The 27,393-nt window shown below is 42.9% G+C and overlaps 1 protein-coding gene across 1 annotated transcript in view; it reads right to left on the bottom strand.

Annotated features, from left to right (window-relative positions):
* The window catches only part of DZIP1 (DAZ interacting zinc finger protein 1), a 64,195-nt gene extending 45,879 nt beyond the window's left edge, over positions 1 to 18,316 (bottom strand). The window contains 7 exon segments of the mRNA XM_030922329.1: positions 3,641 to 3,765; positions 6,872 to 6,959; positions 14,894 to 15,451; positions 15,590 to 15,837; positions 16,630 to 16,843; positions 17,208 to 17,305; positions 17,987 to 18,316. Coding sequence (XP_030778189.1) covers positions 3,641 to 3,765; positions 6,872 to 6,959; positions 14,894 to 15,451; positions 15,590 to 15,625 — 807 coding nt within the window. The 5' untranslated portion in view covers positions 15,626 to 15,837; positions 16,630 to 16,843; positions 17,208 to 17,305; positions 17,987 to 18,316.
* Between the last annotated feature and the right edge of the window lie 9,077 nt (positions 18,317 to 27,393).

The following is a 27,393-nucleotide window of genomic DNA, read 5'->3' as shown; positions in this document are numbered from 1 at the left end:
TTGCAAAGATCAACAAAACTGACAAATTTTTAGCTACTCTGACTAAGAAATGAAAGTGAGGACATGACTACCAATCTTAGAGAAATTAAAAGGATTGTAAGAGAATATAATGAACAACTTGTACACCAATAAACTGGATAATCTAGGTGAAATGGACAAATTCCTATATAAATTACCAGACTGACCCAAGACAAAGGAAATTTCAATAGACTTTCAATAAATAAAGAGATAGAGTTAGTAATCAACAACCTCCTGAAAAAGAAAAGTCCAAGACCAGATGGCTTTACTGGTGAATTCTACCAGCTATTTAAAGAAAATAGAATACACAAGAAACTACTAAAGTAATAAACAAATTCAGCAAAGTTGCAGAGTACAAGGTCGACATGCAAAAAGCAGTTATATTTCTACATACCAGCAATGAACAATCCAAGAAAGAAATTAAGAAAACAATTCCATTTATAATAGCATCCCAAAGAATAAAATACCTAGAAATAAATGTAACCTAAAAGGTGAAAGACTTGTACACTGAAAATTGTCAAACTTTGTTGTAAAAATTGAAGAACACCTAAATAAATGGAAAGACATCCCATGTTCATGGATAGGTAGATTTAATATGGCTAAAATGGCAATACTCTCCTAAGCAATCAAGAGATTCAATGTAATCCCATTTCAATAACCTTATTTGCAGAAATGGAAAAGCCAATCCTCAATTTCATATGAAACTGTAAGAGGCCACAAATAACCAAAACAATATTGAAAAAGAAAAACAAAGTTGGAAGATGCACACATCAATTTCAAAGTCTACTACAAAGCTACAGTAATCAAAGTTGTGTGATATTGGCATAAAGACAGATATACAGACTAGTGGAATGGAATTGAGAATCCAGAGATAAACCCAAACATCTAGGGTCAACTGATTTTCAACAAGGCTGTTAAAAACATTCAATGAAAAAAGAATAGCACTGGGACAACTGGATAAACCACTTGCAAAAGTATAAAGTTGGGCCCCTCTCTCAATCTATATGCAAAAATTAACTCAAAATGGATCAGTGACCTAAATATAAGAGCTAAAGTGATGAAACTATTAGAGTATATAAAGAACTCATATAGCTCAACAAAAAAGGCGAACAATTTAATTAAAAAAAAATGGGCAAAGGACTTGAATAGACATTTCTCCAAATAAGATGTATACAAACAGACAATAAGCATGAAGAGATGTTCAATATAATGGTTGTTAAGGAAACACAAATCAAAACTCGATGAGATACCACTTCCCACCCCCCCAATAGGATGGCTTTAATTAAGAAAACAGAAAAGTATAACAAGTATTAGTGAGGATGTGGAGAAATATGAACATTACTGGTGAAAATGTAAAATGGTACAGCTATTGTGGAAGACAGTTTGGTGGTTCCTGAGAAAGTTAAACCTAAAACTACCATATGACTCAGCAATTCCACTCCTAAGTATATAATCAAGAAAAATGAAAACATATGTCCACATAGAAACTGCCACATGAATGTTTATAGTAGCATTATTCATTGGAGCCAAAAGGTGAAAATGAACCAAATGTCCACCAATGGATGACTGGATAAACAAATTACGTATACATACATACATACAATGGAATACTAGTCAGCAAGACAGAATGAAGTACTGATACATGTTACAACTTAGATGAACCTCAAAACATTATGCTAACTGAAAAAAGACAGACACAAAAGGTCACACATAACTTTTTTTTTTTTTTTCAGATAGGGTCTCATTCTGTAGCCAAATGGGGTGCAGTGATGTGAACACAGTGCACTGCAGCCTTGACTTCCTGGACTCAAGCCATCTTCCTCCCTCCTCAGCCTCCTGAGTAGCTGGGACCACAAGCACATGCCACCACACTCAACTAATTTTTTCATTTTTTGTAGAGACAGAGTCTCACCATGTTGCACAGACTGGTCTTGAACTCCTGGACTCGAGTAATCCTCCTGTCTTGGCCTCCCAAAATACTGGGATTACAGTTGTGAGCCACTACACCTGGTCTACATATTTTTTTAAAGATATATACCAAATAGGAAAATTCATAGACATAAAGATTCGTGGTTACCAGGGGATGAGGGTAGTAGGAGTGATTATTTAACGGGTATGGGTTATTTTTCTGGGGTGTTGAGAGTTTTGAAACTAGAGAAATGGTGGTTGCACAATATTGCGAATACACTAAATGCTACTGCATGGTACACTGTAAAATGATTGCCTAAAAGAGATGTTGGTACACCCTTGTTCATAGCACCATCAGTCATAATAGTTAAGAAGTGGAAGCAACCCAAGTGTCCAACAACAGATGAACGAATAAGCAAAATATGGTACATACATACATATACCATCAACTATTATTCAGCCTGAAAAAGGAAGGAAGTGCTGACACACACTGCAACATAGATAAACCTTGAGGATATTATGAGTAAAATAAGCCCATGATGACAAAAAGACAAATACTCTACACTTCTATTCATATGAGGTATCTAGAGCAGGCAAAATCACAGAGAGGGAAAGTAGCTGGAAGGAGGTGGGAGGGGAGCACTGTTGTTTAATGGGTAGTTCCAGTTTTTCAATATAAAACAGTTCTGGAGATTGGCCATATAACAATGTGAATACACTCAACACTACTGAACTGTACTAAAAAATAGTTAAAATGATAAATTTTACATTATAGGTATATTATAGTTTAAAAAAAGTGAGCCCATGTGGAAGACAGAGGGCTCTGTCAATGATTCTGTGAAATGACTGCTGTTTTCCCTAGAAAGTCACACTTCCTGTCCCCATGGGGGTAACAAGGAAGAACTGTCACACCAACAGTGACAAGGAAATAAACACTCTTTGATGGCCTTACTCTCTCCATTAGGTACATCAAGGTCAACCCTCTGTTGGATCAATAATGGCATACGTGGTACCCACGGTGTACCCACAGTGACCCACAGAAGTCAGAACTCAATGAATCATGGGCCTCTTTCCTCTTGGGCCCTTCATCAACCCGAGTATCTCTGAACAAGTCATTCCAAGCACCAAACGGCCTGACACATGGGTAACACAGATGAGAAAAAAGAGAAAAGGAAACAGATCGGAAGCATGAGGGAGACTCAACCCTCTGTTGGTGGCCTTGAGTATGGAGGAAGAGGGTCAGGAGCCCAGGAGTATGGGGAGCCTCACAAGGAAATTAGGAGCAGCCCTCCCTCAATGGACAGCCTGGAAGAAAGTGTAGACCTCTGGCCTACACCTGCCAGGAACTGAACTCTGCCAGCAACCAAATAAGCAAGAAATATTCTGTTCTAAAAGGCACATGGTCCTCTTGACACCTTGACTTTAGCCCAGTGAGATATGAGAAGTGTCAGATTTCTGTTTTAAGCAAAATTTTAGAAAGTTAATTGTGTGTTATATGAATTCCACCTCAATTTTCTAAAAGGCTTTTGAAAAACAGAGAAATATATTTCCAGTGATGTGTTTTGTAGTAAGATACTACTATGGCAATAAAAAATGCAATCATCTTGTCAAGTGCTACAAACTCTTAAGTATCCTCTGTTTATTAGAGTCCATGGCATAATTTAATTACATACAGTTAATTGTAATTAAAATACCACAGAATTCTTCCTGGTACCTTGGAGAATCTGACCGCACTGGCACGGTGTGCAGCTTCTAGATCAGACCTGGTGAGCTGCAGCTCTTCCTTCAATACGACGATCTCACTCTGGAGCTTCTCAATCTGTGCATTTTTCTGATACTCTGTTGCAACAGAAAATCGTGTTAAAACACCATCTCTTACCAAATGTACCTGGAAACTTATGGGGTACAGTCCTGTTGGTAACACAAAGGAAACTGTTCTCTTACTTGGGATACGATTATTTGTTTCATGCCACATAAGCCCATTTTTGCTCTTTAAAGTTTATTTGGAGCCCAGTGTATTTTGGGGCACCGAATTATTTTTTAGCAGATTCTTTCAGTCACTGTGTTGAGGTTGGATTATCCTACAGAGACACATGAGAGCCCTGTTCAGGGAGCAATAATAGTAACAAGGAATAATACAGGGTGCTTTGACCCAGTGGCACTCTGGGCTTTTCTTAGAGGTGCCTGTCTCAATCACAGAAGGCAAGCAACAGCTTCCTCTGCAGGCACCACCATACCGAAATCTCTGTGGTCACCATCCTTTAGGTGCCCGCTGAACTCTCCTGAGGACCCCATCAGTGCTAATACAAGCAGAGGACTAGGGGGACATTCAAAATGCAAACTTGGGCCATAGCCTATCAACTGGGGTAGAAGTGAGGTACTGAAAAGTTGTAAAAGGAAGCAACAAGTGAAAGGAAGAATATTTATGTACATGTACTTACATGCAGATGTACACATGACTGAATGGATGTACATGTGTCTGTGAGTGTAGACATGAAAGGTATGGAAACCAAAGTAGAAAGTCAGAATCTCAAAGATGACCTGAAGAAATAATACTCGTTTCAGAGTCTGAAACCCTCTCTGAAACGAGTATGAGTTAGAATAAGATACTGAAACAGAAGAGAAAGAAGGTCAGTTTCACACTGAAGAATGGTACATTAAAATAGTTCATCTTTCCAAAATATTGCTAAATTTTATCAGTGATTCAGGACTTATTAATGAGAGTATTATGCTGTTATTTTTGTTTCTACAAAGCTTAGCTATTTCCTAAGTAATCTATTTAACTGAAATGGGCAGGAATGGAAATAGCCTAGCCCACAATGGAGGGAAAGGCAGGTATTGAGTATATAAGCCAAGTACCGATGTCTAGATACTGAGAACATTTAAGATCAGAATGAGGTCGGGCACGGTGGCTCACGCTGTAATCCCAGCCCTTTGGTAGGCCAAGGGGGATGGATTACTTGAGGTCAGGAGTTCGACACCAGCCTGGGCAACATAGCAAAACCCCATCTCTACTAAGGAAAAAAAAAAAAACAAAAACTAGCCAGGCGTGGTGGTGGGTGCCTGTAGTCCCAGCTACTTGGGAGGCTGAGGCAAGAGAATCACTTGAACCCAAGAGGAAGAAGTTGCAGTGAACCAAGATGGCACCACTGCACTCCAGCCTGGGCAACAGGGGGAGATTACATCTACAAAAAAAAAAAGAAAAAAAAGATCAAGATAAGAATTTCTGTGGGTTACTGTGGCAATCCGCAGGAAGCTTTGATCTGCCCATGGAGAAAGAGCCCTTACATTCTTTGCTTTTGAGAATACTTCAGCGGTAGAAAACCTGGCTCCTTGGTAAGCCCCAGAGTCCCCTCCCCTCTCTTGCATCTTCATTTTTCATACCATCTGTATTGTCGGTGGTACACGCCCAAACTCATCTTAGTATCTCCCACATCAAATGAAACAAAAATTGTTCCTGGGTCTCACATTTCTGTCCAGATGAAGCCTCATATCTCTGCTTTCCTTCCCAGTGAGTGTTATTGAAACCAATGTCTGGATACAGTAGGATCACTCCCTCACGATTCTCAGCTCAGCTCAGGGGAATCAGACTTTTGTCCCCACCTGTCTACTGAAGCTGCTGTGCCAGGGTCACCGACAACCGTCTTGACAACAGCAGTCCATTGTTAGTCTTTATCTTACTCTGTACCTCAGGAGCACTTGATAGGACTGACCGCTGCCTCCTCTGTGAAATAGTTTTCCCTTGGTTTCCATGGCAACACACTCCCCAGGTTTCCCTCCAGCTTTGATAGAGACTATTCCTCACTCTCTGCTGATGCTCTTTCTGAGCTCCTAGCATTGGGAAGACCTTGGGGCTGGCCTCACCGCCTTCTCTTCTCTATCTAGGTGACCTCAGCACCTGGAGCAGAGCAGCTCTACTCCAGTGATTCCCAGATTTAAATCTCCAGCCTGGGTCTCCACCTCAAGCTGTAGCCCTCCAGTACCCCCACCTGCATGTCTGTTGCACATGTGATGTAAATGCACCCATGGCAAATACAAACTCTCATCCCTCTTCCTCCTTGAAACTACCTCCCGGCCCTGGCCCTCCATCACAGGAAACATCACCACCATTCACCCAAACATGGAGGACAGAAACCCAGGGTCCTCTGTAGCTTCTGGGTTCACAGCTTATCTGTTACATCTTGACCTGCCAACCTCCCTGGGAACAAAGCTGGTCCAGGGCCCCGTCTCTCTCACCTGGGCTGCGACTGCAGCCTCCTCCCCTCACTCATCCACTGCTTCCACTGTCACTCCAACAGTCTAGTGTCTATCCACAGCTAGAAGGGTCATGCTAAGGTACACATTAATTAGATCATGCCCCTCCCCTACATAAAATCCTCCAGTGGTTCTGCCTTGTGCATATAAAAACTCCACATTCCAGCCCACACCTTCACAGCCTCCTGTGATCAGGCTCCCAGCACTCCAGCCTCACCACACACCATCTCCTCGCCTATTCTACTCCACTCCACCAGCCCTTCTGTTCCTCAAACACATCATCCCGGCACACCTCATGCCCTTACAGTCAGTGTTCCCTTGGCCTGTGACACACTTTTCCCAGAGTTTCACTCCGCCTGGAGTCACTCTCTACCCCACCGTCCTGCGCTATGATCTTTTGCCACCATTTGAGAAGAATTACTCATTTATCTATTGAATTACTCATTTATCTGTTCATATGTGTCTCCTCAACCCCCTTTAGAATGTAAAACTCGAGAGAGAGTGGGGCTTCTCTGCTCAGCTTGTAGCTGTATCTCCAGCACCTAGTGCACTGTATGCACCTCCTGAGGGCTCTATATTTACTTACTGAATTGACAGGGACTGTGATGGGAAATGCACTGGACCAAGTCTCATTGCCAAAAGAAAAAGGGAGCAGGAAGAAAAGAGCTTTGAAACAGAACTCATTACTCACCAAAATGAGAATTTTCTTCAGTGTGGCGGCGTTGAATGTGACTTTGTAGAAAAGCTTGGTTCATAAAGGCCTTGTCACAAAAATGGCACTGAAAAGAAGAGAGCAACAAATCCAAGTGTCTGTAACCACTGTCGTCCCACTTAACTGCAATTAAAATTCAGGTACCTGGCCAGGCGCGGTGGCTCACACCTGTAACCCCAGCACTTTGGGAGGCCAAGACAGGCAGATCACCTGAGGTTAGGAGTTTGAGACCAGCTGGCCAACATGGTGAAACCCCATCTCCACAAAAAAATGCAAAATTAGGTATAGTGGCGTGTGCCTGTAGTCCCAGTTACTAGAGAGACTGACAGGGAAGAGAATCACTTGAACCCGAGAGGCAGAGGCTGCAGTGAGCTGAGATTGCACCACTGCACTCCAGCCTGGGCAACAGAGCGAGACTCCATCTTAAAAAAAAAAAAAAAAAATTCAGGTACCTGAAGCACTACCTTTTGGGCACTTTCTTGCTGAAAGATACCATCCTGGCAAGAGATGCTGAAAGCATGACTAAAAAGAGAGATATGAAACCAGGCTGGGTGAAGTGGCTCATGCATATAATCCCAGCACTTAGGAGACTGAAGGCAGTTGGGGGGTCACTTGAGCCAGGAGTTCAAGACCAGCCTGGGCAACATGGCAAGAGCACATCTCTACAAAAAGTAAAAATATAAGTAAATAAATAAAAATAAAACCAGGGCATTCCTCCCAAACTGAACACAAGACAGTGAAAACCACCTCTTGACAGATTAAGGAGTTCTTCTGCTGCTTTCTGGAGCCTCTGATGCCGCTCTTGTTAGACTGACAGCTTCTACTCTATCAACAACAACCTGCCCCTGCCACTGCAGCCACACCAGCCTTCTTTCTGTCCTGCAGGCATGCCAATTTCAGAGCCTTTGCATTCACTGTTGCCCCTGCCTGATCTTATCCAGACTCTCCTTCCATGGCTGGCACCTTCTCCTGACATTCCAGATGTCATTCATCAAGCATCTTCCACGCTGGGGATGATGGCATGTCCTCAACAAGGTCCTCCTTCAAGATCCTCCTGCCTGTCACAGTCTCTGTCATACCACATAGTCTTATTTTCATCCTCATACATCTCACTGGCTAATATTTTCATGTTTATGTACTTCACTTGTTTATTGTCTCCAGCTCAGTCCCTCTAGGTTCTAGAATGTAGCCTTCTGAGGGCAGGGCCTCTAATTTATCTATAGCTTTATCCCCAGAGCACAGCCTTAATACATGAACAAACAAAAGCTTGGAAGTATAACCTATTAAAATAAATTTTCTGAGAAAAAAGAAGTCAATTCCTCATATACCTCTGTTTTTCTACTTTAACACTGATTCAAATTTTAAGCAAAAATCCCACTTGTTTCATCTATATCCTCACTCCTGGATTACTCTGAAGTAAATCCTGGATATTATATATTTCATTTGTAAATATTTCAGAATGTATCTCTAAAAGGAAGATAGGACTTTAACACAAATCATAACACCATTATTCCACCTTATAAAATATAAAAATTAAATCCTTTCAAAAAAACAAATATTCAACAAATATTCAACTATTTGGATAATTTTTAATTTTTGTTAATTTGATGATTTTTCCCTAATACTTCACATATTGTCATAGAAAAAATATTTGGTTTGTTTTGGAATAATTATTAATAACTGGATCCAAATAAGGCCCTATCCCTATCCTGTAACTGATGGTTACGTCTCTTAACACTCTTTTAGTCTATAGGTTTCTCCTCTCCCTTTTTTTTCCTTGCTATTCTTTTGCTGAAGAGGCTGAAGCTTGTCCTGCAGAGTTTCTATTTGGATTTTGCTGTTTTCATGCCCATTGTGTCACTGAACATGTTCTTTGGTTCACCATGCTGCCTTACTCTTAATCAGTGTAACTGCATCCAGACTTCAGGCTTTGGTTTCTAAAACTAACATTCTGTCTATTTCCTTTTTTTTTTCTTTTTTTTTAAAGTGTCTCCCTCTGTTACCCAGGCTAGAGTACAATGGCACAATCATGGCTCACTGCAGCTTTAACCTCCCAAGTTCAAGAGATTCTCCTGCCACAGCCTCCTGAGTAGCTGAGATTACAGATGCCTGTCACCACTCCCAGCTAATTTTTGTATTTTTAGTAGAGATGGAGTTTCACCATGTTGGCCAGGCTGGTCACGAACTCTCAACCTCAAATGATCCACCCACCTTGGCCTCCCCAAGTGCTGGAATTACAGGCGTGAGCCACGGTGCCCGGTCATATTCTGGTACATTTCTTGGTATTGCATCTCAGAGAATCCTTAAAGCATCTCTTCAACCTCCTGGGCTCATGACAGCTTTGGTTCACCTATAGAACTTTGGGGACCCCTCACATCGGCTCTGATGTAAGTCATCTAGGCTCTCGGGCTGTGTACAGCACTGGAGAAAGGAAAGGAAGAGGAAGCCATGCCTCCCTCTCTCCCCACCCCACCCCACCCCAGTGTTCACATATTGCCACAAGGTGTTCTAACGATCCTGTTCCTAACAGACAGAGACCATCCAGCCTTCAAACTGCAATACGGCCACTCTATCAGGGCAAGTAGAATGCTTCAGTAGGGCTGCCCATGTAAGTGTAAGATGAGAGAAATGCACCGTGATGATGGAGAAGATGCAAACACACCACCCTGTCAAAGGGAGGAGGGGAAAAAAGGAGGTAGGGAGGGAGGGAGGGAAAAACATGGCATGCAAAGATAAAGCTTACTGTAATATATTTTCTATTACAGTATAGATTTACATACTGTATATATATAGAAGTTATATATAATTTATAACTTCTATAAATTAAGGAAGGAATCTAAAGATGCTCTTCACAATCTATTCACCAGAACATAAGAGTAGCATACATTCTATAAAATGATATGATTTTTTAAAAAACCAGAATGAGTTGAAAAAGAAAGATAAAATACAAAAAAAAAAAAAAAAGAGTTGAAACATCATTGCAGAACAAATAAATAAGAAAAAGCAAGGAATAGGGCCAGGTGCAGTGGCTCATGCCCGTAATGCCAGCACTTCGGGAGGCCAAGGTGGGTAGATCACCTGAGATCAGGAGTTCGAGACCAGCCTGGCCAACATGGTGAAACCCTGTCTCTACTAAAAATACAGAAATTAGCCAGGTGTGGTAGCACACACCTGTGATCCCAGCCACTCGGGAGGCTGAGGCCAGAGAATTGCTTGAACCTGGGAGGCAGAAGTTGCAGTAAGACAAGATTGCGCCACTGCACTCGGGCCAGGGTAACAAAATGAGACCTTGACTCAAAAAAAAAAAAAAAAAAAAAAAGAAAAAGCAAGGAATAAAAGAGACACTGTTGAAAACTGAATTGCTCACTAAAGGAAAGGCTGAGATAATTTACCACAGTGAATGCAGATTAGAAGGAAAGGATTAACGCAATGAGAAAGAAACCAAAGAGTATGGAGCACTGACAGACAAAACCAATACTACATACAGGTAACTGGTTTCCCAGAAGTAGAGAAGCTAAAAATGAAAAAAAATTTAAAGACTGAATACAAGCGAGTTTCCCTGAAGTGCAGTGAAAGCTGAATCTGCAGATTAAGAGTTCACCAGGTTGTAGGGAAAACTGATACAGAACACTCAACACCAAGACATACCCTAGAAAGTTACTAGGCTTCAAGCAGAAAGAAAGGACTCTTCAGTCATGCAGGCAGAAAAAGCAAGTCACTCACAAGAAGAAAAGCTTTAAGCCACCCTCAGACTTCTCACAGCAACATTTACTGCCAGAAGACAAAGGAATCACATCTAAAAAGTTCAGAGGGAAAGTGTAACTAAGAATATTCTTCATCCAATATGTCTTTCAAACTTGACAGAGTTGAAGAAATGCAGCACTCTTCGGCCTACTGGGTAAGAAAAATCATTTTGACAATCTTATGAGTTAAGAGATAATTCAAAATGAGAAACTCAAGAATGGAGATGTTGAGGTGAAAGGACTTTGAATGAGCACATAAATATAAAACCAATGAAAAAAAACAAGTTAAGACATTATGGTTGAGTAAGAGAATGTGAATGTTACCAACCTGGATAGTGTAACTCTAGAAACGGGAGAGAAGCCCTGATTCTCACTGTGACTGTGTTTGCAGATGCAGCCTTTAATGAGATAATTAAGGTTAAGGTTACATGAGGTCATAAGGCGGGGTTGGGGAGGGTGTGAGGTGGAGAAGGGGCAAATCTTTTTAGGGTAAATATGGCACAGTGGCTCACACCTGTAGTCCCAGCTACTCGCAAGGCTGAGGCATAAGGAACATTTGAGCCTAGGAGTTCAAGGACCAGCCTGGGCACGTAGCAAGACCCCTTCACTTTAAAAAAAGAAAAAGAGAGAGAGACATCAACGATCTCTCTCTCTCTCTCCAAACACAGAAAAGGCCATGTGATGAGGACATAGCAAGAAGGTGGCTGTTTACAAGCCAGGAAGACAGGCCTCACCAGGAACCATCCCTACTGATATCTTGATCTTGATCTTTGACTTCCAGCCTCCAGAACTGTGGGAAAATACATTTCTGTGTTTAAACCATCTAACCTGTGTGATTTTTACGGCAGCCTTGGCAGATTAGTACAGATCTATAAGTATAATATCATTTATAGACAATTTTCAAACTTAAAAACACTGTCTTATGAATACATATGTTCATAAAAATATTTTACACGTTCATAAACATAAATAGGAAGGATATAGTCAAACAAAGATTTCCTCTAGGAATGGAGGAAGGGAAAATTATTTCTAGGATGTTTAAAACTCTTTAAACATTTGCTATCTTGGAAATATAGCAAAATGCTACCCTGAATTAAATCTTTTTTTTTTTTTTTTTTTTTTTTTTTTTTTTTTGAGCTGGGGTTTCGCTCTTGTCACCAGGCTGGAGTGCAATGGCGCGATCCCAGCTCACTGCAACCTCCACCTCCTGGGTTTAAGTGATTTTCCAGCTTCCGCCTCCCAAGTAGCTGGGATTACAGGTGCACACCACCATGCCTGGCTAATTTTTGTATTTTTAGTAGAGATGGAGTTTCACCATGTTGGCCAGGCTTGTCTTAAACTCCTGACCTCAGGTGATCTGCCCGGTATTTGTCCCAAAGTGCTGGGATTACAGGCGTGAGCCACTGCGCCTAGCCTAACCTGAGTTAAATCTAAGAGGTGGGTATATGGTGTGTCTTACATTAGTCTATACACTTTTTGTATGTTTATAATATTTTAATACTAATTTTTATTTGAAAATCAATGAGGTTTTTCTTTTAAAATCTCCCATATATGGGTATTCACTACATTGTCATTTTAATTTTTCTATGTTTTAATTTTTTTTAATAAAATATTGAGGAAAAAGACCTTACACATTGCCATCACTACTCCCCGTATACACAACACACACACACACACACACACACACACCCCATGGGGGAAAAACCCATTAGGGTGCATGCATGTGTGTTTCTGTCTGTGTGTCTGTGTGTTCAAGCCTCCAAGAACAGGCATCTTTAATTTTTTTTGTCTCAGCTACTCAGTTCTTATGATTTCTTAAAGCAAAGGGAATGGAGACAGCGTGAAGTGGTATGAGAATGAGAATGAGACCACAATTTCTCAAAGGTAAAACTGATAATGCAGTGGACCCAATCATTGTGTCAGAACAAGGAGTCCAGCCTTTGGATTTTCTGTATAAGATAAGAAAGAAAAACTCACATGATAGCAGTCATATGATTGTTCACATTTTGTAATAAGTCAGGTTTGTTATTTGTCATGTCACAAAACGTTTTTCCCTCATTACCAGGTATTAGCTAAAACGGTAACTAAATGCCAAGCACTGCTCTAAGCACAGTCCATGCACTAAGTCATTCAACCCCCATTAACAACTGCTATATGGTAGGTACAATTAATATTCCCATTTCACAGAGTAGAAACTGAGGCACAGGGAGGTTGAGCAACTTGCCAAGGTCTGGTAGCTGAAAAAGTAGTAGGTGTCACTTATTTGATAAATTGAGTCATTACCTTTTAATTGTTACTTATCATTCACATTTGAAAATCTTCTCTTAGGCCGGGTGTGGCGGCTCACATCTGTAATCCCAGCACTTTGGGAGGCTGAGGCAGGTGGATCACTTGAGGTCAGGAGTTCGAGACCAGCCTGGCCAACACGGTGAAACCTTGTCTCTACTAAAAATACAAACATCAGCCAGGCGTAATGGTGCACACCTGTAGCCCCAGCTACTTGGGAAGCTGAGGTGGGAGAATCGCTTGAACCTGGGAGACCGAGGCTGCAGTGAACCGAGATCGCGCCCCTGCACTCCAGCCTGGGCAACAGAGTGAGATTCCATCTCAAGAGAGAAAGAAAGAAAATCTTCTCTTATAACAGCTATTTCTATAGTAACCCCCCAAAAAGAAAAAAAAGTTTATAAACATACAATTTCTGTATGTTAGAGGTTTTAACATTTCACTAGATAGCTGCTAAAGCTGGAGTATAATAAACCTTTAAAAAATGTTTAAATATAATCCATTCTATTTGTTGCACAAGAAAAAGACCACCTGAGCACTATTTGAAAATATTTACTTTTTAAGCAGCATTTATGAAATAAGCAATTAGCAACGCCCAGTGTCATTTGAAGATTATACCTCAGGGTTGTCTACTCAAGACCAAACACTAAGTCCTTCTAATAATATTAACTGTTCCCTTTTGTTTGTTTGTTTGATATGGCGTCTCAATCTGTTGCCAGGCTGGAGTGCAGTGGCACAATCTTGGCTCACTGCAACCTCCGCCTCCTGGGTTTAAGCGATTCTCCTGTCTCAGCCTCCCAAGTAGCTGGGACTACAGGCACATACCACTATGCCCAGCTAATTTTTGTATTTTTAGTAGACATGGAGTTTCACCATGTTGGCCAGGATGGTCTCGGGTCTCAATCTCCTGACCTCGTGATCCGCCCGCCTCAGCCTCCCAAAGTGCTGGGATTACAGGCGTGAGCCACCACACCCAGCCACTGTTCCCCTATCTTAAGAACACTCAACGCTCCTACTGGGTCAGTTCTGAGCAATATTAACTGCACCATTTTCTCTGCCCTGCACCCAGTTCTCTCCAGCATTCATGCATTGGCTCCACTATTACTAACTCCAGTGAGGCCTTTTAAGCCATAGTTAGCCAAAAGGACTAGAAAGTAAGGGCATGACATCAATCTTGTTAATCTGTTGCTTACTTCAATATCTTTCTCAATCATTGTTTACACCTTCTGCATTTCCTCCAACTAGTCAATAAAAAAAATACATTAGTTTATGTTATACTCAAAAATTGCAATATTTATCTTGGACTCAATGTCTAACCCAAAACAGTAGAAGATTAAGACCAGAAGATAAAAATATTTTATTCTTTAAATACTGTTATGTAAGTGAATGTCCTTGTTCTTAGACAATATACACATCAAAATATTTAGGATCTGCAACTCACTGTGAAATGGTTCAAAAGTAATAACAATATGTATACAGAAATAGAGGAACTGTGGCAAATGTTAATAATGGGGGAATCTGGGTGAAGGGCATATGAAAATTCTTTACAGTCTCCTGGCAACTTTTCTGTCAGTTTGAAAATATTTTAAAATTTATAAAAATGAGAAAAAGACCCTACAAATTTAAACATTCTGCATTGTTTGGGGACTGACTTCAACAGCAATTTGTATATGGTTTTTTCATGATTAGGTTGATTCAGAGGAGGAAAGTGTTTCAACAACCAGCATTTAGATAACTTTCATAAAGCACCACAGACGACATTTATTGTTTAATTATTAATCCTCTGATCGTCTGCAGAAGGTAATAAACCATGACATTTGCTGGTTAAAATTACTGTTTTTGCTTAAATAGACTGTGTCTTATGATATACAATATAAATCTTTAAGAAGAAAGAGTGGTGATACAGGACAGGCCTATCAAATGGGAACTGAGTTGTTTACTGGATTATGAATTGTGCTCACACACAGCTGCCCACCTGGTAATAGTTGGCTTTGGCCTCAATCATCAGCTGCTGGGTGGAGATCATCTTCTTCCTGCGTTTGCACTCTTCCTTGAGCATCTTGATCTCCCCCGCCTGCTTGGTGAGCAGCTTCTTGCTCTGCTCGCCTTCGCAGTGGCTCAGGCGCAGCCGCTCCTCCAGGGTGTGCAGCTGAGAGGTGAGGAACTCTTGTGAGTGCAGCAAGTACTCGATGGTGAACTGCGCCAGACGGATGAGCTTCAGCAGCACCGGGTCCACCCCCGACTGACAGTGTGGGCACTTCTCGTCCTCCAGCTTGCAGAAGGTGATGTTCATGATGTTCTCCTGCAGGGTCAGCACGTCCACGGCCCCCGCCACCTTGTCCACGTCGATGGCACTCAGGCGCCGCCAGTCCACACTCTCCAGCCGCGGCCTGAACTGGAAGAAGGGCTGGGGCCCCGAAGCCGCGCTGGGGGTCACAAAGGCCATGGAGGCCGCGCCCGCGGCGGCGGCCACAGCGACGTCGGGCCCCTCTGGGCCGCTGGTGAGCGGGTAGTAGACATGCTTCTGGAAGGGCTGCGGGGGGCACAAAGAGAGCGCGGCGGGAGGCGGGGATGGGGGGCGGGCAGGCTGGGGAGTTGGGGGTCCGGGGAAGCCCCGGTCCTCCCCAGCCCCGCGTCCCCGTCGGGGGCGCCCCGGCCTCCCGCCTCTTACCATACTTGAAAGCCAATCCGCTGCCTCAGCTTGCATAGGAGGAGCCGGGCGATCTCTACCCAGCCTGGGCCGCCTTCCGGGCCGCCGCCGCCACAGCCCTCAGGAGCGGGAGAAGGCCGGGTTCCTTGCTTCCGCGGCGGCGGCGGCCTAAGGTCTGGGTGTCCAGGACGTTGCTATGGCAGCCCCCAGGTCCGGACCTGGAGCAAAGGGCGCGTCCGCCCGCGCGCGCTCAGCGTGCACCCAGAACCCTGCCGGACCAGAGAAGACCTCTTGGACGAGCCCAAGTGGACACAGCCGTTCACCCGAAGAGGGTACGTCCTGGGTGCCGGCTCCCCAGGGCGCCACCCTCCCTGGCCTTTGGGGCTGGACACTCCATGTCCCTAAGGCAGGCGTGGGGAGCCACATCCCTGGGAACCTTTGGTCTTAACTGCCATCCCTTGGTTATTTATTCACTGTAGCCCTGGCCTTAGGCTTTGATATTAGATATACCTAATCATTCCATCATTAATAGGAAAAAAAAAGTATCTATTCATCTTCATCTTTTACACACGATTTAGAAACATTAAGCAATAAAAATATATACAATTAAATGTGATAGAGGAGGACTCGTTGCAAAAGGGCATCAGGAAGCTTTTGGCATAACAGAAATGTTTTTCATTTTGATTGAGGTGTTGATTACCCAGCAATATACACTTGACCAAATTCACCGAATTGTATCCTTAAAATTAAGGGTGGGTTTTTATTATATCTCAGTAAAGTTGTTTTTTAAATGAAATGTAGTTAATCATATTTGATGGCAGGCTTTCTAGATTTCTGACACCCAAGTTGCTTTTTAAATGGAATCTTTCTTTCTTTGTAGGTCAGCAGCCTAAATATAACATTTTGATAAAAAGTACAAACCAAAGAACTCCCCAAAATATGTAATACTTCACCCGCCTTTCCAAAAGGATACATTCTCAAAATGCTGAAGGTAGAAACAGATGGAGGGGGATTTTAGCCCTCGGCTTTACCAACAAGCTTTACAGGGCCATTGTATTTACCTGACAAACTTGGATCGGGGCTGCATTCTGGGTTTTGGAGAGGCTAAAATATTTCTAGCAGCAACCTGTAGACTTCAGGCCTCTCATTTGTTCAGGTCTTCTGGGGGCCTTCAGTGGTTACTACAGAGATCAATAAGCTGAGGAAAAGCCAGACATTCCCCAATCCACCGGGAAATTCCTGCTTGGACCAGACATCAGGAATTTTTTTTCTTTCCTAACATCCAAATATGTGAACAGAAGAAAGGAAAATACAATTCAGAGTAACTGGAAGCAAAGTTGTAATATCAAATATATTTAGCACTTTCAAGATATTGTTAACTAGAAATTAACCCATGCAAAAACATCCAGGAAATAAAACACACACTTCATATGGTTTCAAATAAACCATACGTCCAAGTATTTTTTAATTGGCCTTTAGAAAATAAAAGAACGATTCCTGCAATCAGGCATAAAAAGCGCTAAAGACATAATTAGTTTCAAAGTTTGATTCTGTCATTTACTTGCTGCCTGATCTAGAACAAATTGTCAGCCCTAAGACTCAGCTTCCCCCATCTATTTAAGAGCATCAAGACACCGACCTGGCAGATCTGTAGACTCTAGGCTCCATCCACTGGGCAGCAGGATCAGCGGGAACAAGAGCTGTGGTCTCTCTTGCTCAAGTATATATCCCTAGCACCTAGCAGAGGACAGGCACGGAGAAGGCATTCAGAATTTGCTGAATAGACACGTGAATGAAGAACGATCAAATGACTTGGGCACTTAGTTAAGGAAACATCAGCTCCTGGCCCCTTATCCCTTTTATTTTTGCTGCCCCTGGCCTGTTAGAAGGATTAACCCATGATTTGGGCCAAGGGCTTCGGAGATGAACGTGCGGGTGGCCCACGCGCCCCCGCTGAGATCTGGGCGCACAGATCCGCTGGCCCGAGGCGCCTATCTCCGTTGGCCGCCACATTCCATCGTGGGGAGCCGTGCGGTTGGCCACCCCTTCCCCCTTGCGTGGATCTCGGTCACAAGATGGCCGGAACAGGAAAGAAGGGGGCACGCTTTCCCGTTCCCTCCCTCCCCCATCCCGGGCAGGGTCCCCAGCCTCTCGCGGCGCCTCAGGTCCCAGGCGCATGGCACCGCCGGGCAGCCGAATGGGTAGGCAAAGGCCGAGAGACGCGGGTTCTGGGGGAACCTCGGCGCCCTTCCTTGGAAGGCAAACAGGCAGTGGGGGCTCCGGCGGCTGCGCCAGCTGGATCTGCAGCAGCTCGGCTCGCAGCCGGGAGAGGCAGGAGGGCCGGCTTCGCGGTTATCGGGATACCCGGTCCTCCACCGGCTCCTGCGGGCGTCTGGAGCATCCCCGGTCTCGGCTCACCCCAGCTGCGCGCTCCAGGGCGGGTGCCGGGCGCTGCAGGCAGGCGGGGGCGACACAGGGGACCCAGACCCCAGGGTCGCTGCTGACGCGGGCAGGGCCCGCGGAGGCCGAGGAACAGCAGACCGGAGAGAGGCGGGCCGGCTCCTTCTTGCAGGGCGCAGGATGAAACGTGTCTCGTCTGGGCAAGTTGTGGCGAGGCGGGTCGCCTGGCGCCGCTCCAGGGCCTTCCAGACTCCGGACCACTGACGACTCGGGATCCCCCACCCCCCTCCCGCCCCCTCCCCTCCGCGATCTCCCTTCGGCCTCTTCCCTCGGTGTCCCGGCTCCTCTGGCAGCTGGGCGGGACTGCGCGCGTCTAGACTGCAGCGCTAAAATACGCTTGGCCAATCCGGCAGCTGGCGCAGACACGTGGTGCGGGGGTGCGCCCTGTTGCTGGCGCAGGATGCTCACCCTAGGAAGGCTTTTCAAAGAGAAACCAGATTCGCTCCTACCCGGTGGCTGGCCTGGCCCTCAGCAAGCTAATTTCCCGGAGGAGCTTCAGGTGAATTATCTTTCAAGAAGAGATGCGTTTTAACCGCGGAAGTCTGCAGATGCAAAGGACCTTGAAAAGGCCATCTAGTGTGGCCCTGCATTTGAGTGACGTGGAAAACCGAGATTAGGGACTTTTCTCCAAAGCAGTCTAGGATTTAAATCCACGTAGATTTCTGTGTCTCTTTCCGTTATGCCCATTTCAGGATGAAAGGCACAGATCTTTGTTGGTAGAAAGTTAGACACTGCAAATTACAGGAGACGTGGGTCCGGAGTAGTGTGCTTATTTATTTAACCTAAAATTGGAACACGTGGGACAAAAGTCAGTCTTTTTTAAGAAACAAGTAACCCAGAACGTATGTATATACCATCTGGAGAAATACGAGGACATCTTTAGCAAAACCTGTGTGCTGCAGATATATATATATTTAAATTAGAAAGGAGTAGTTGCAGAGCTGTTACTGGACCAACATGCCGTTGTAAAAGTGCTTTTCCTTGTGCTTCTCCCTGACAGAATCAAGTTTGAACCATACTTTAGCACAAGGCTTCAAACATAGCAACAGCTAAATAGGTATTTATGTTGAATTCCTTGCTTTAGTTTTATTTGAAGCCATAAGGCCTAGGATGACCATGATGGGATTTTAAATTGGTCTAATTTTAAAATTATTTTGATAGAAAATTCAAGATCTCTATAAAAATCCTCTAAGTACTATGGGGAAAGATTTCTAGATAGAAATTTCAGACAATAGGCCGGGCGCGGTGGCTCACGCGTATAATCCCAGCACTCTGGGAGGCCAAGGCAGGTGGATCACGAGGTCAGGAGATTGAGACCATCCTGACTAACACGGTGAAACCCCGTCTCTATTTAAAATACAAAACATGAGCAGGGGGTGGTGACGGGCGCCTGTAGTCCCAGCTACTTGGGAGGCTGAGGCAGGAGAATGGCCTGAACCCGGGAGGTGGAGCTTGCAGTGAGCCGGGATCGCACCGCTGCACTCCAGGAAAAAAAAAAAAAAAGAAAAAAAGAAAAAGAAAAGAAAAGAAAAGAAAAGAAAGAAAGAAAGAAAGAAAGAAAGAAAGAAAGAAAGAAAGAAAGAAAGAAAGAAAGAAAAGAAAAAGAAATTTCAGACAATATGAGGTAGCTAGGGACATTGCTCTGAAAAATCCGGTTTTTGTAAACTCCGTAGCTGTGTGTGTGTGTGTGTGTGATGATTGCTTAATTAATATTATTTGTTGATATACCATTTGCGTTACATGTATTTCCCATCCCCACGATCAGTATATTACCCTACAGGTGTAGAACTGGAATAAGAAGAACCAATTGGCTTTGGCATGACTTAGCAGCCATGATGCATTCTTTATCTATGCACAAACCACTTATACCAATTGTCACATCAAACATGTTTTTTAATGATTAAGGTATCTGTCTCCTCCATCAGACTATAAGAGCCTCAAGTATTCCAGTATTTTGAGCATTTAGTAAGTCCTCAAATAAATATTTGCTTTTTGAAGACAGAAATGATCCTAAAGAATGAAATAATAATATTGGTGAACATTAATCATTTTGTACAGTAAGTAAACAAAAGCATTGTAGCTGAATTTATTTCAAATGGTTGTTTCTGTTTCTCTCATTTGAAAATAGTTATTGATATTACCTGGCTAATGTCCTTTAGTATGAAGGTGATAAATGAAGAAGGGCAGAAATCACATGTGTTGTCTAATTCAATACATTTTATTTTGCCTCATATTCCCAGTTCAGATACCTAACCTTGGTATTATATACATGGTTTAAAGAATAATTGGCCAGGCGTGGTGGCTCAAACCTGTAATCCCAGCATTTTGAGAGGCCAAGGTGGGTGGATCACCTTAGATCAACAGCTTGAGACCAGCCTGGGCAATGCGGTGAAACCCCGTCTCTACTAAAAATACAAAAATTAGCCAGGCATGGTGGTGCACACCTGTAATTACAGCTACTCAGGAGGCTGAGGCAGGATAATCACTTGAATCTGGGAGGCGGAGGCTGCAGTGAACTGAGAGCATACCACTGCACTCCAGCTTGGACAAGAGAGGGAGACTCTGTCTCAAAAAAAAAAAAAAAAAAAAAAAAGGAACTAAGTTTATTAAGAAAGTGAAGGAATTAAAAAAAAAAGGCTACTCCATAGGCAGAACAGCCTGTACCACATTTTTAAAATCTAATCCACTTTGTTTGATTCCATGCCCTTGCTATAGTGAATAGTGCTGTGATGAACATATGGGTATATGTGTCTATTTGATAGAATGAATTATTTTCATTTGGGTATATAGCAGGTAGTGGGAATGCTGGGTTGAATAGTAGTTCTATTTTAAGTTCTTTGAGAAATCTCCAAACTACTTTCCACAGTGGCTGAACCAGTTTGTGTTTCCACCGACAGTGTATGAACATTCCCTTTTCTCTGAAGCCTTGCCAACATCTGTTGTTTTTCGACTTTTTAATAATTGCCATTCTGACTGATGGAAAAGGACATGAACAGACACTTCTCAAAGGAACACATACAAGTGGCCAACATATGTGTGAAAAAATGCTCAATATCACAAATCATCAAAGAAATGCAAATCAAAACAATGAGATACCATCGCACACCAGTCACTGGGAGATTTAACAGATTTTAGGGCTAGTTTATAGGGAGAAATGTATCCTGAAAGATTTAGGGGCTTGCAGGGAATTTCTTTGTGATTTGTGAGGGAAGCCATCTGGGAAGGTGTATGGCCTTCTATTATTGTGGGAACCTGACTTATGTATAAGGCTCCGGCATGGAATTGTAAAATTACAACCATCTGTTTAGAAACAAAATGATAGGCAGTATTGCCCCAACTCAGTTGTCAAGCTCAACTCTCCTTTGGCATAGTGAGTTTGGGGTCCCAAGATTTTCTTTTATTTCACACTTGGAACCTGAAAGACTCACATACTAAGGATGGGAAGGCAGAATGATGTTGTAAAGGGATCATATCAGTCTTGAACTGCCTGCATCTAGACATCTCTTCCAGGTAAGAAATCTTTTCAAGGCATTTATCTGAATGTTCTCTTTTATGCAGAAAAATCAAATTTTAACTGCCATTAGAACCTCCCACATCTCATGATTGTTCTGTGGATTACAGGACACTGTTCTTGTGATAATTCAACTTCGATTGTGTCCATTGCCACTCTAACAATTAAATTCCTGGGAGGGTCGGGCACAGTGATTCATGCCTGTAATTCCAGCACTTTGGGAGGTCAAGACAGGTGGATCACCTGAGGTCTAGAGTTCGAGACCAGCCTGGTCAACATGGCGAAACCTCATCTGTACTAGAAACACAAAAATTAGCCAGGCATGGTGTCCCATGCATGTAGTCACAGCTACTCAGGAGGCTGAGGAAGGAGAATCACTTGGACCCAGGAGACAGAGACTGCAGTAAACCAAGATTGCATCACTGCATTCCAGCCTGGGTGACAGAGTGAGACTCCATCTCAAAAATAAATAGGTAAATAAATAAATTCCTGTGAGAAGGATTCTAGTTGACTTAGTCACATGCCCAACCAAGTGGTTTGGCTAAAGGCAGGGTGTAAATTACAACTCCACCATAATTACATGAAAAACACTGTAGCAATCCTCAAAGGAAGGCACCTATACAGAGAAATATGAAAACAAGACAAATGCAATGTCCATTAAATCCACCTCCTTGGCTGCTTAGCACCTACATACCCTCACATTCTTCTTTCCATTGATATGTCTTAGTCTGTTTTGTGCCACTACAACAAAATACCTGAGACTGGATAATTTATAAGAATAGAAATTTATTTTCTCATACTTCTGGGGGCTGGGAAGTCCAAGATCAAGGCTCTCGCAGGTTTGAGTTTCTGATGAGGGCCTTCTTGTAGTGTCCTCACATAGCAGAAAGCTGAAGGGCAAGAGAGAGTGAAAGAGCAAGTGAGCAGAATGCTTTGTGAAGCCTCTTTTATAAGGGCCTAATCCCATTAATGAGGGAGGCATCTTGATGGCCTAATTGCCTCTTAAAGGCCCTGCCTCTTAATACCATCACATTGCCAACACCTGAATTTTGGAAGGGACACATTTGAACCATAGCATTCTGCTGTGGTCCCCAAATTTCATATCCTTCTCACACACAAAATACATGTCTTCTCTCCCAGTAGCCCCAAAAGTCTTAACTTATTCCAACATCAGCTCAAAAGTCTAAAATCCAGAGTCTTGTTTAAATCAGATATGGGTAAGAGTCAGGGTATGATTCATCCCGAGACAAATTCCCTCCAGCTGTGAATATATGAAATCAAAGAAGCTAAGGGCTTTCAAAGTACAATGGTGTATTTAGGCATGGGATGAACATTCCCATTTCAAAAGAGAGAAATAGGGAAGCAGAAAGGAGTAACAGATTCCAAGTGACTCCAAAACTCGACAAGGCAAACAACACCAAATCTTGAGGCCTAAGAACAACCTTCCCTTACTTCATGTCCTGCCTTCTGAACACAGTGGGACAGAGGTTAAGGTCCCAAGGCCCCAAGGTACCCCACCCCTACAGCTTTGCTGGGCACAGCCCATGGAGCAGTTGTCACAGGTTGGTGTTGGGTACCTGTGGCTCTCACAGGTTGGCATTGCATGCTGGCATTTCTATAGGTCTGGGGTCTCTGAGGCAGAGACCCTGTCCCCATGGCTTCACTAAGGCCTGCTCTAGTGGGGATTCTCTGCAGTGTCCCTGCCCCTAGAGCAAGTCTCTGCCTGGGCCCCAATGGTGTCTAAGTTATCCTTTGAATTCTAGGTGGAGGCCACTAATGCTTCCACAGCTCTTGCACTCTGCAAGCCTGCAGAATTAGCACCACCTGGATGCAGCCAAGGTGTGTATGGCTATGCCTTCCAAGATGGTGGCCTGAGCCTCACCTGGGCCTGCCTGAGCCACACCTGGGCCTGCCTGAGCCACAGCTGGGAAAGCTGAGGAGTGCTGCCCCAGAATGCAGAGTGCAGAGACCCAAGGCAGCCCTGGGCAGTGAGCCCCAAGTTTCCATGAACCCCTGAGCCCTGCAAAACTATTCTTCTCTCAAGGCCCTGGCACTCTGGGCCTGAGATGGGCATGGCAGCCTCAAAGATCTCTGAATTGCCTTTGGGGTCACTCTCCCATTGTCTTAATGAAAAGCACCTGGCTTCCTTGTAGCCATACTAATCTCCCTATCAACAGTCACTTGGCCATTCTCTTGGTTTTCTCTCCTACACATTTTTCAAATCTTTATATGCTCAGGCTGTGAATTTTCCAAATCTTTACATTCTGCTTCTCTTTCAATTATAAATTTTATCTTTAAATCATAAATTTTATCTTGAAATCATTTCTCTCCCCTTGCATTTTAATAGAAGGAGTTAAGAGAAGCACTACAACTCTTTCAATATTTTGCTGCTTAGTGTTCTCTGAGCCAGGTGGCTGCCTCCTCTTCCTCCATGCATCCTTTCTCCACCTCCCAGGAATGGCCAGGTGTCCCCACTGGCTCCTGGGCAAGGAGGCATCCAAGGTTCTGTGAAGCTCCTGAAGGAGGCTGTCTTAGTTTGTTTCTGCTGCTATGATGTAAAATTTATTTTCTCTCGGTTCTGGATGCTGGGAAGTTCAAGATCAAGGTGCTGGCATGTTCCATTTTCTGGTGAAGATCCAATCTCTGCTTCCAAGGTGAAGCCTTGAGGCTGAATCCTTGGAGGGGAAAAACACTGCCTCTTCCCATGGTAGAAAAGCTGGAAGGACAAGAGAACCAAACGCTTTGTGAAGCCTCTTTATAAGGACCTTAATCCCATCCATAAAAGGAGGAACCCTTATGGCCAAATCACCTCTTACAGGCCCCATCTCTTAATACTATTACAATGGCAACACCTGAATTTTGGATGTGGCATATTCAAATCATAGTAACAATTCAAAAAATATCCTGTTAGTAAAAAGTAAATACCTTATGCAGACTCTCAGACTATGCCACACTGAGAGGTTACCCAACAGCACCTCCCACTGTCATGATACAATACCAGGAAGATGCATGAAATGGCAATTTCTGGATTATGTCTATCTTTACCTCTAGTTCCTTTTTAATTATGTCTTGTTTCTTAAATCTATAGCCTCAGTGGTAAATTTAGCCACATTAACACACCCTACAAGCAACAGAAAAGGAAAAAGGAAAAGATGGAAAAAAACATTTTTTACATTTCATGGCCCATTAAGAAATCAAGGTAGTTGCAGTAATTCAGATGGCCATAGAAGAGGGTCCTGCATATATTCAGATAATGCATTGCATAAAATCACCACATCTAAGGGGATGGCATTCCTCATGGACATATATTAAATTATGAAACTAACAACAATGACAGAGAAGAAAAATGGAAAGAACCTAGGTGATTAATGACATTATTGAGCAGAAGATCATATTGTGCCTGAAGTCTGTCCTACATTTGGACTTCCAGTCAAGTGAGATAATAAACTACTTTATTGTTTAATCCAATTTGAGGATTAAGAAACAGTTACAAACATGGAAAATATTAACACAGCTATATCAATAATCACTTTAACTATGAATGGTCCAATACATAAATAAACCAATTAAAAGACAGATTTTAAGAGTGGATTAAAATACAAGATCCAACAAAATGTTATGTATAAGAAATCCACTTTATATATGAAGACTCAGATAGATTAAAAGCTAAGGGATGGAAACAGATATACCGTGCTAACACTAATCAAAAGAAATCTGGAGTGGATATATTAATTTCAGAGAAAGCAGACTTCAGAACAAGCAAAATTATCAGGGATAAAGAGGGGTACCACATAATAATAAAGGGATCAATGTTTGCAAAAGACATAACAATCTTAACATCTATGTACATGAGAACGGAATGTCAAATACCTAAGGATGGATAGAATTGCAAGAGAAATAGACAAAATCACTATTATAGTTGGAGACTTCAACACCTTCCTCTTAACAACTGATAAATCGGCCGGGCACGGTGGCTCAAGCCTGTAATCCCAGGACTTTGGGAGGCCGAGACGGGCGGATCACGAGGTCAGGAGATCGAGACCATCCTGGCTAACCCGGTGAAACCCCGTCTCTACTAAAAAATACAAAAAACCTAGCTGGGCGAGGTGGCGGGCGCCTGTAGTCCCAGCTACTCGGGAGGCTGAGGCCGGAGAATGCCGTAAACCCGGGGGGCAGAGCTTGCAGTGAGCTGAGATCCGGCCACTGCACTCCAGCCTGGGTGACAGAGCGAGACTCCGTCTCAAAAAAAAAAAAAAAAAAAAAAAAAACTGATAAATCAAGCAGGAAGAAAATCAGTGATGTCATAATTGAACTGAAAGGCACTATTGACCAACGTGATCTAATTGATGTTTATAGGATATTCCATCTAATAACAGCAGATCACATATTCTTTGCAAGTTCACATGGAATGTTCACCATGATAGATATTATGGGCCATCAAACACACCTTAACAAAGGTAAAATAATAGAAATCATACAAAGTATATTGTCAGACTACAATGGAATTAAACTAGAAATCAACAGCAGAAAAATAACTGGTAAATCCCCAAATATTTGGAGATTAAACAATATAATTCTATATAATACATCGATCAAAGAAGAAATCTCAGGAAGACTTTACAAACATTTTGAACTAAATGAAAATACAACTTATCAAAATTTGTACAATGCAACATAAGCAGGGCTTAGAGGGAAACTGGCAAAAATGGCCAGATGGCAGTCTCAGCTTCCAGTCCAATTGAATCATTAATGTCTTCCCTTGAACTGACTCAGGACTGGAAAATAGGTTAAAAGCAACAACAACAACAACCAAACTTACCTTTCAAGGAAGTTGGCTCAGTCCTGGCATCTGTGGTGGGGTAGGATGGGAAGGTCAAATATTAGATAACCTACAGTTTGATGAAATATCACATTTTGGAGTCCTGTGATTAATTTATCACAGCCAGATATTCATGAAAGTCAGACTAGTGTTTGGAATCTGATTACCATGGCCATGTTCCTATCTGTTAGGATAACCAAGATCAGTTTATCTTTGATGGTTAATAATTTCCAAATGTGCGCAGGCACTCTGAACTCCTCCCATCCCTTTGAGGTCTGGGAGCCCATTTCAGTGGCAGCTCCTGCACCCAGAATTTCAAGTCCAGAGGAGGCTTTTTGTAAAGAACTGTCTGCTCCCTCTGGGGTAGATACAGAATTAGTTCACTATACTTCCATGCTCCTTTCCTCTGATATGCCGTCCTGCTCTGCAGAGGTTAGAAAGCTAAAAACCACGCTTCTGGACTCATTTCCAGCTCATATTCTGGAAACAAATTGTTTTCTGCCAATTAGATCTACTCTTGAATGATGTGAAAGGCAGAAGTGAGAAAGAGGCTATTTTCCTGCTGGGTTGGCTGGTATGCTGGGTTACGAGGATGGATATCATAGGCAAAGGCAGCAGCTGAATTCTGCGTGTCTGGTCACAACTTTCAAGGGTGTCAAGTGGCTGCTGAGACAGAAGTGACTGCGCTGACTTTTTTATTGGAGGGTAGAACTCCTGAATGTAACACTTCCAATGCTGCCCTCCCCACCCCACGTTCCAGCTTCTCTAGCCCTTTAGATGACTGGGCAAGCATCTAATTCTATGCAGATTCCCTTGCTGCTTACAATACCCAGAGGGGTTTCCATTTCCTACACTAAAACCATACGGATACCCCTTACCAACCTATATTTTTTGTAACTAAGATAAAAGTTTCTATCAAAGATGTGGTGAAGAGGTGTCTAGACTGGATGAGCATAATCTATCCAATCTTTATTCCCTTTTCCTGAAATTTTAACATTCCTTCCTTTATACTTGTTAAGGGATTTCCGATTTGGG

This window comes from Rhinopithecus roxellana, chromosome 18, assembly GCF_007565055.1.
Source record: "Rhinopithecus roxellana isolate Shanxi Qingling chromosome 18, ASM756505v1, whole genome shotgun sequence".
Classification (NCBI taxonomy): domain Eukaryota; kingdom Metazoa; phylum Chordata; class Mammalia; order Primates; family Cercopithecidae; genus Rhinopithecus; species Rhinopithecus roxellana.
This window is presented reverse-complemented; position numbering and strand designations above follow the sequence as displayed.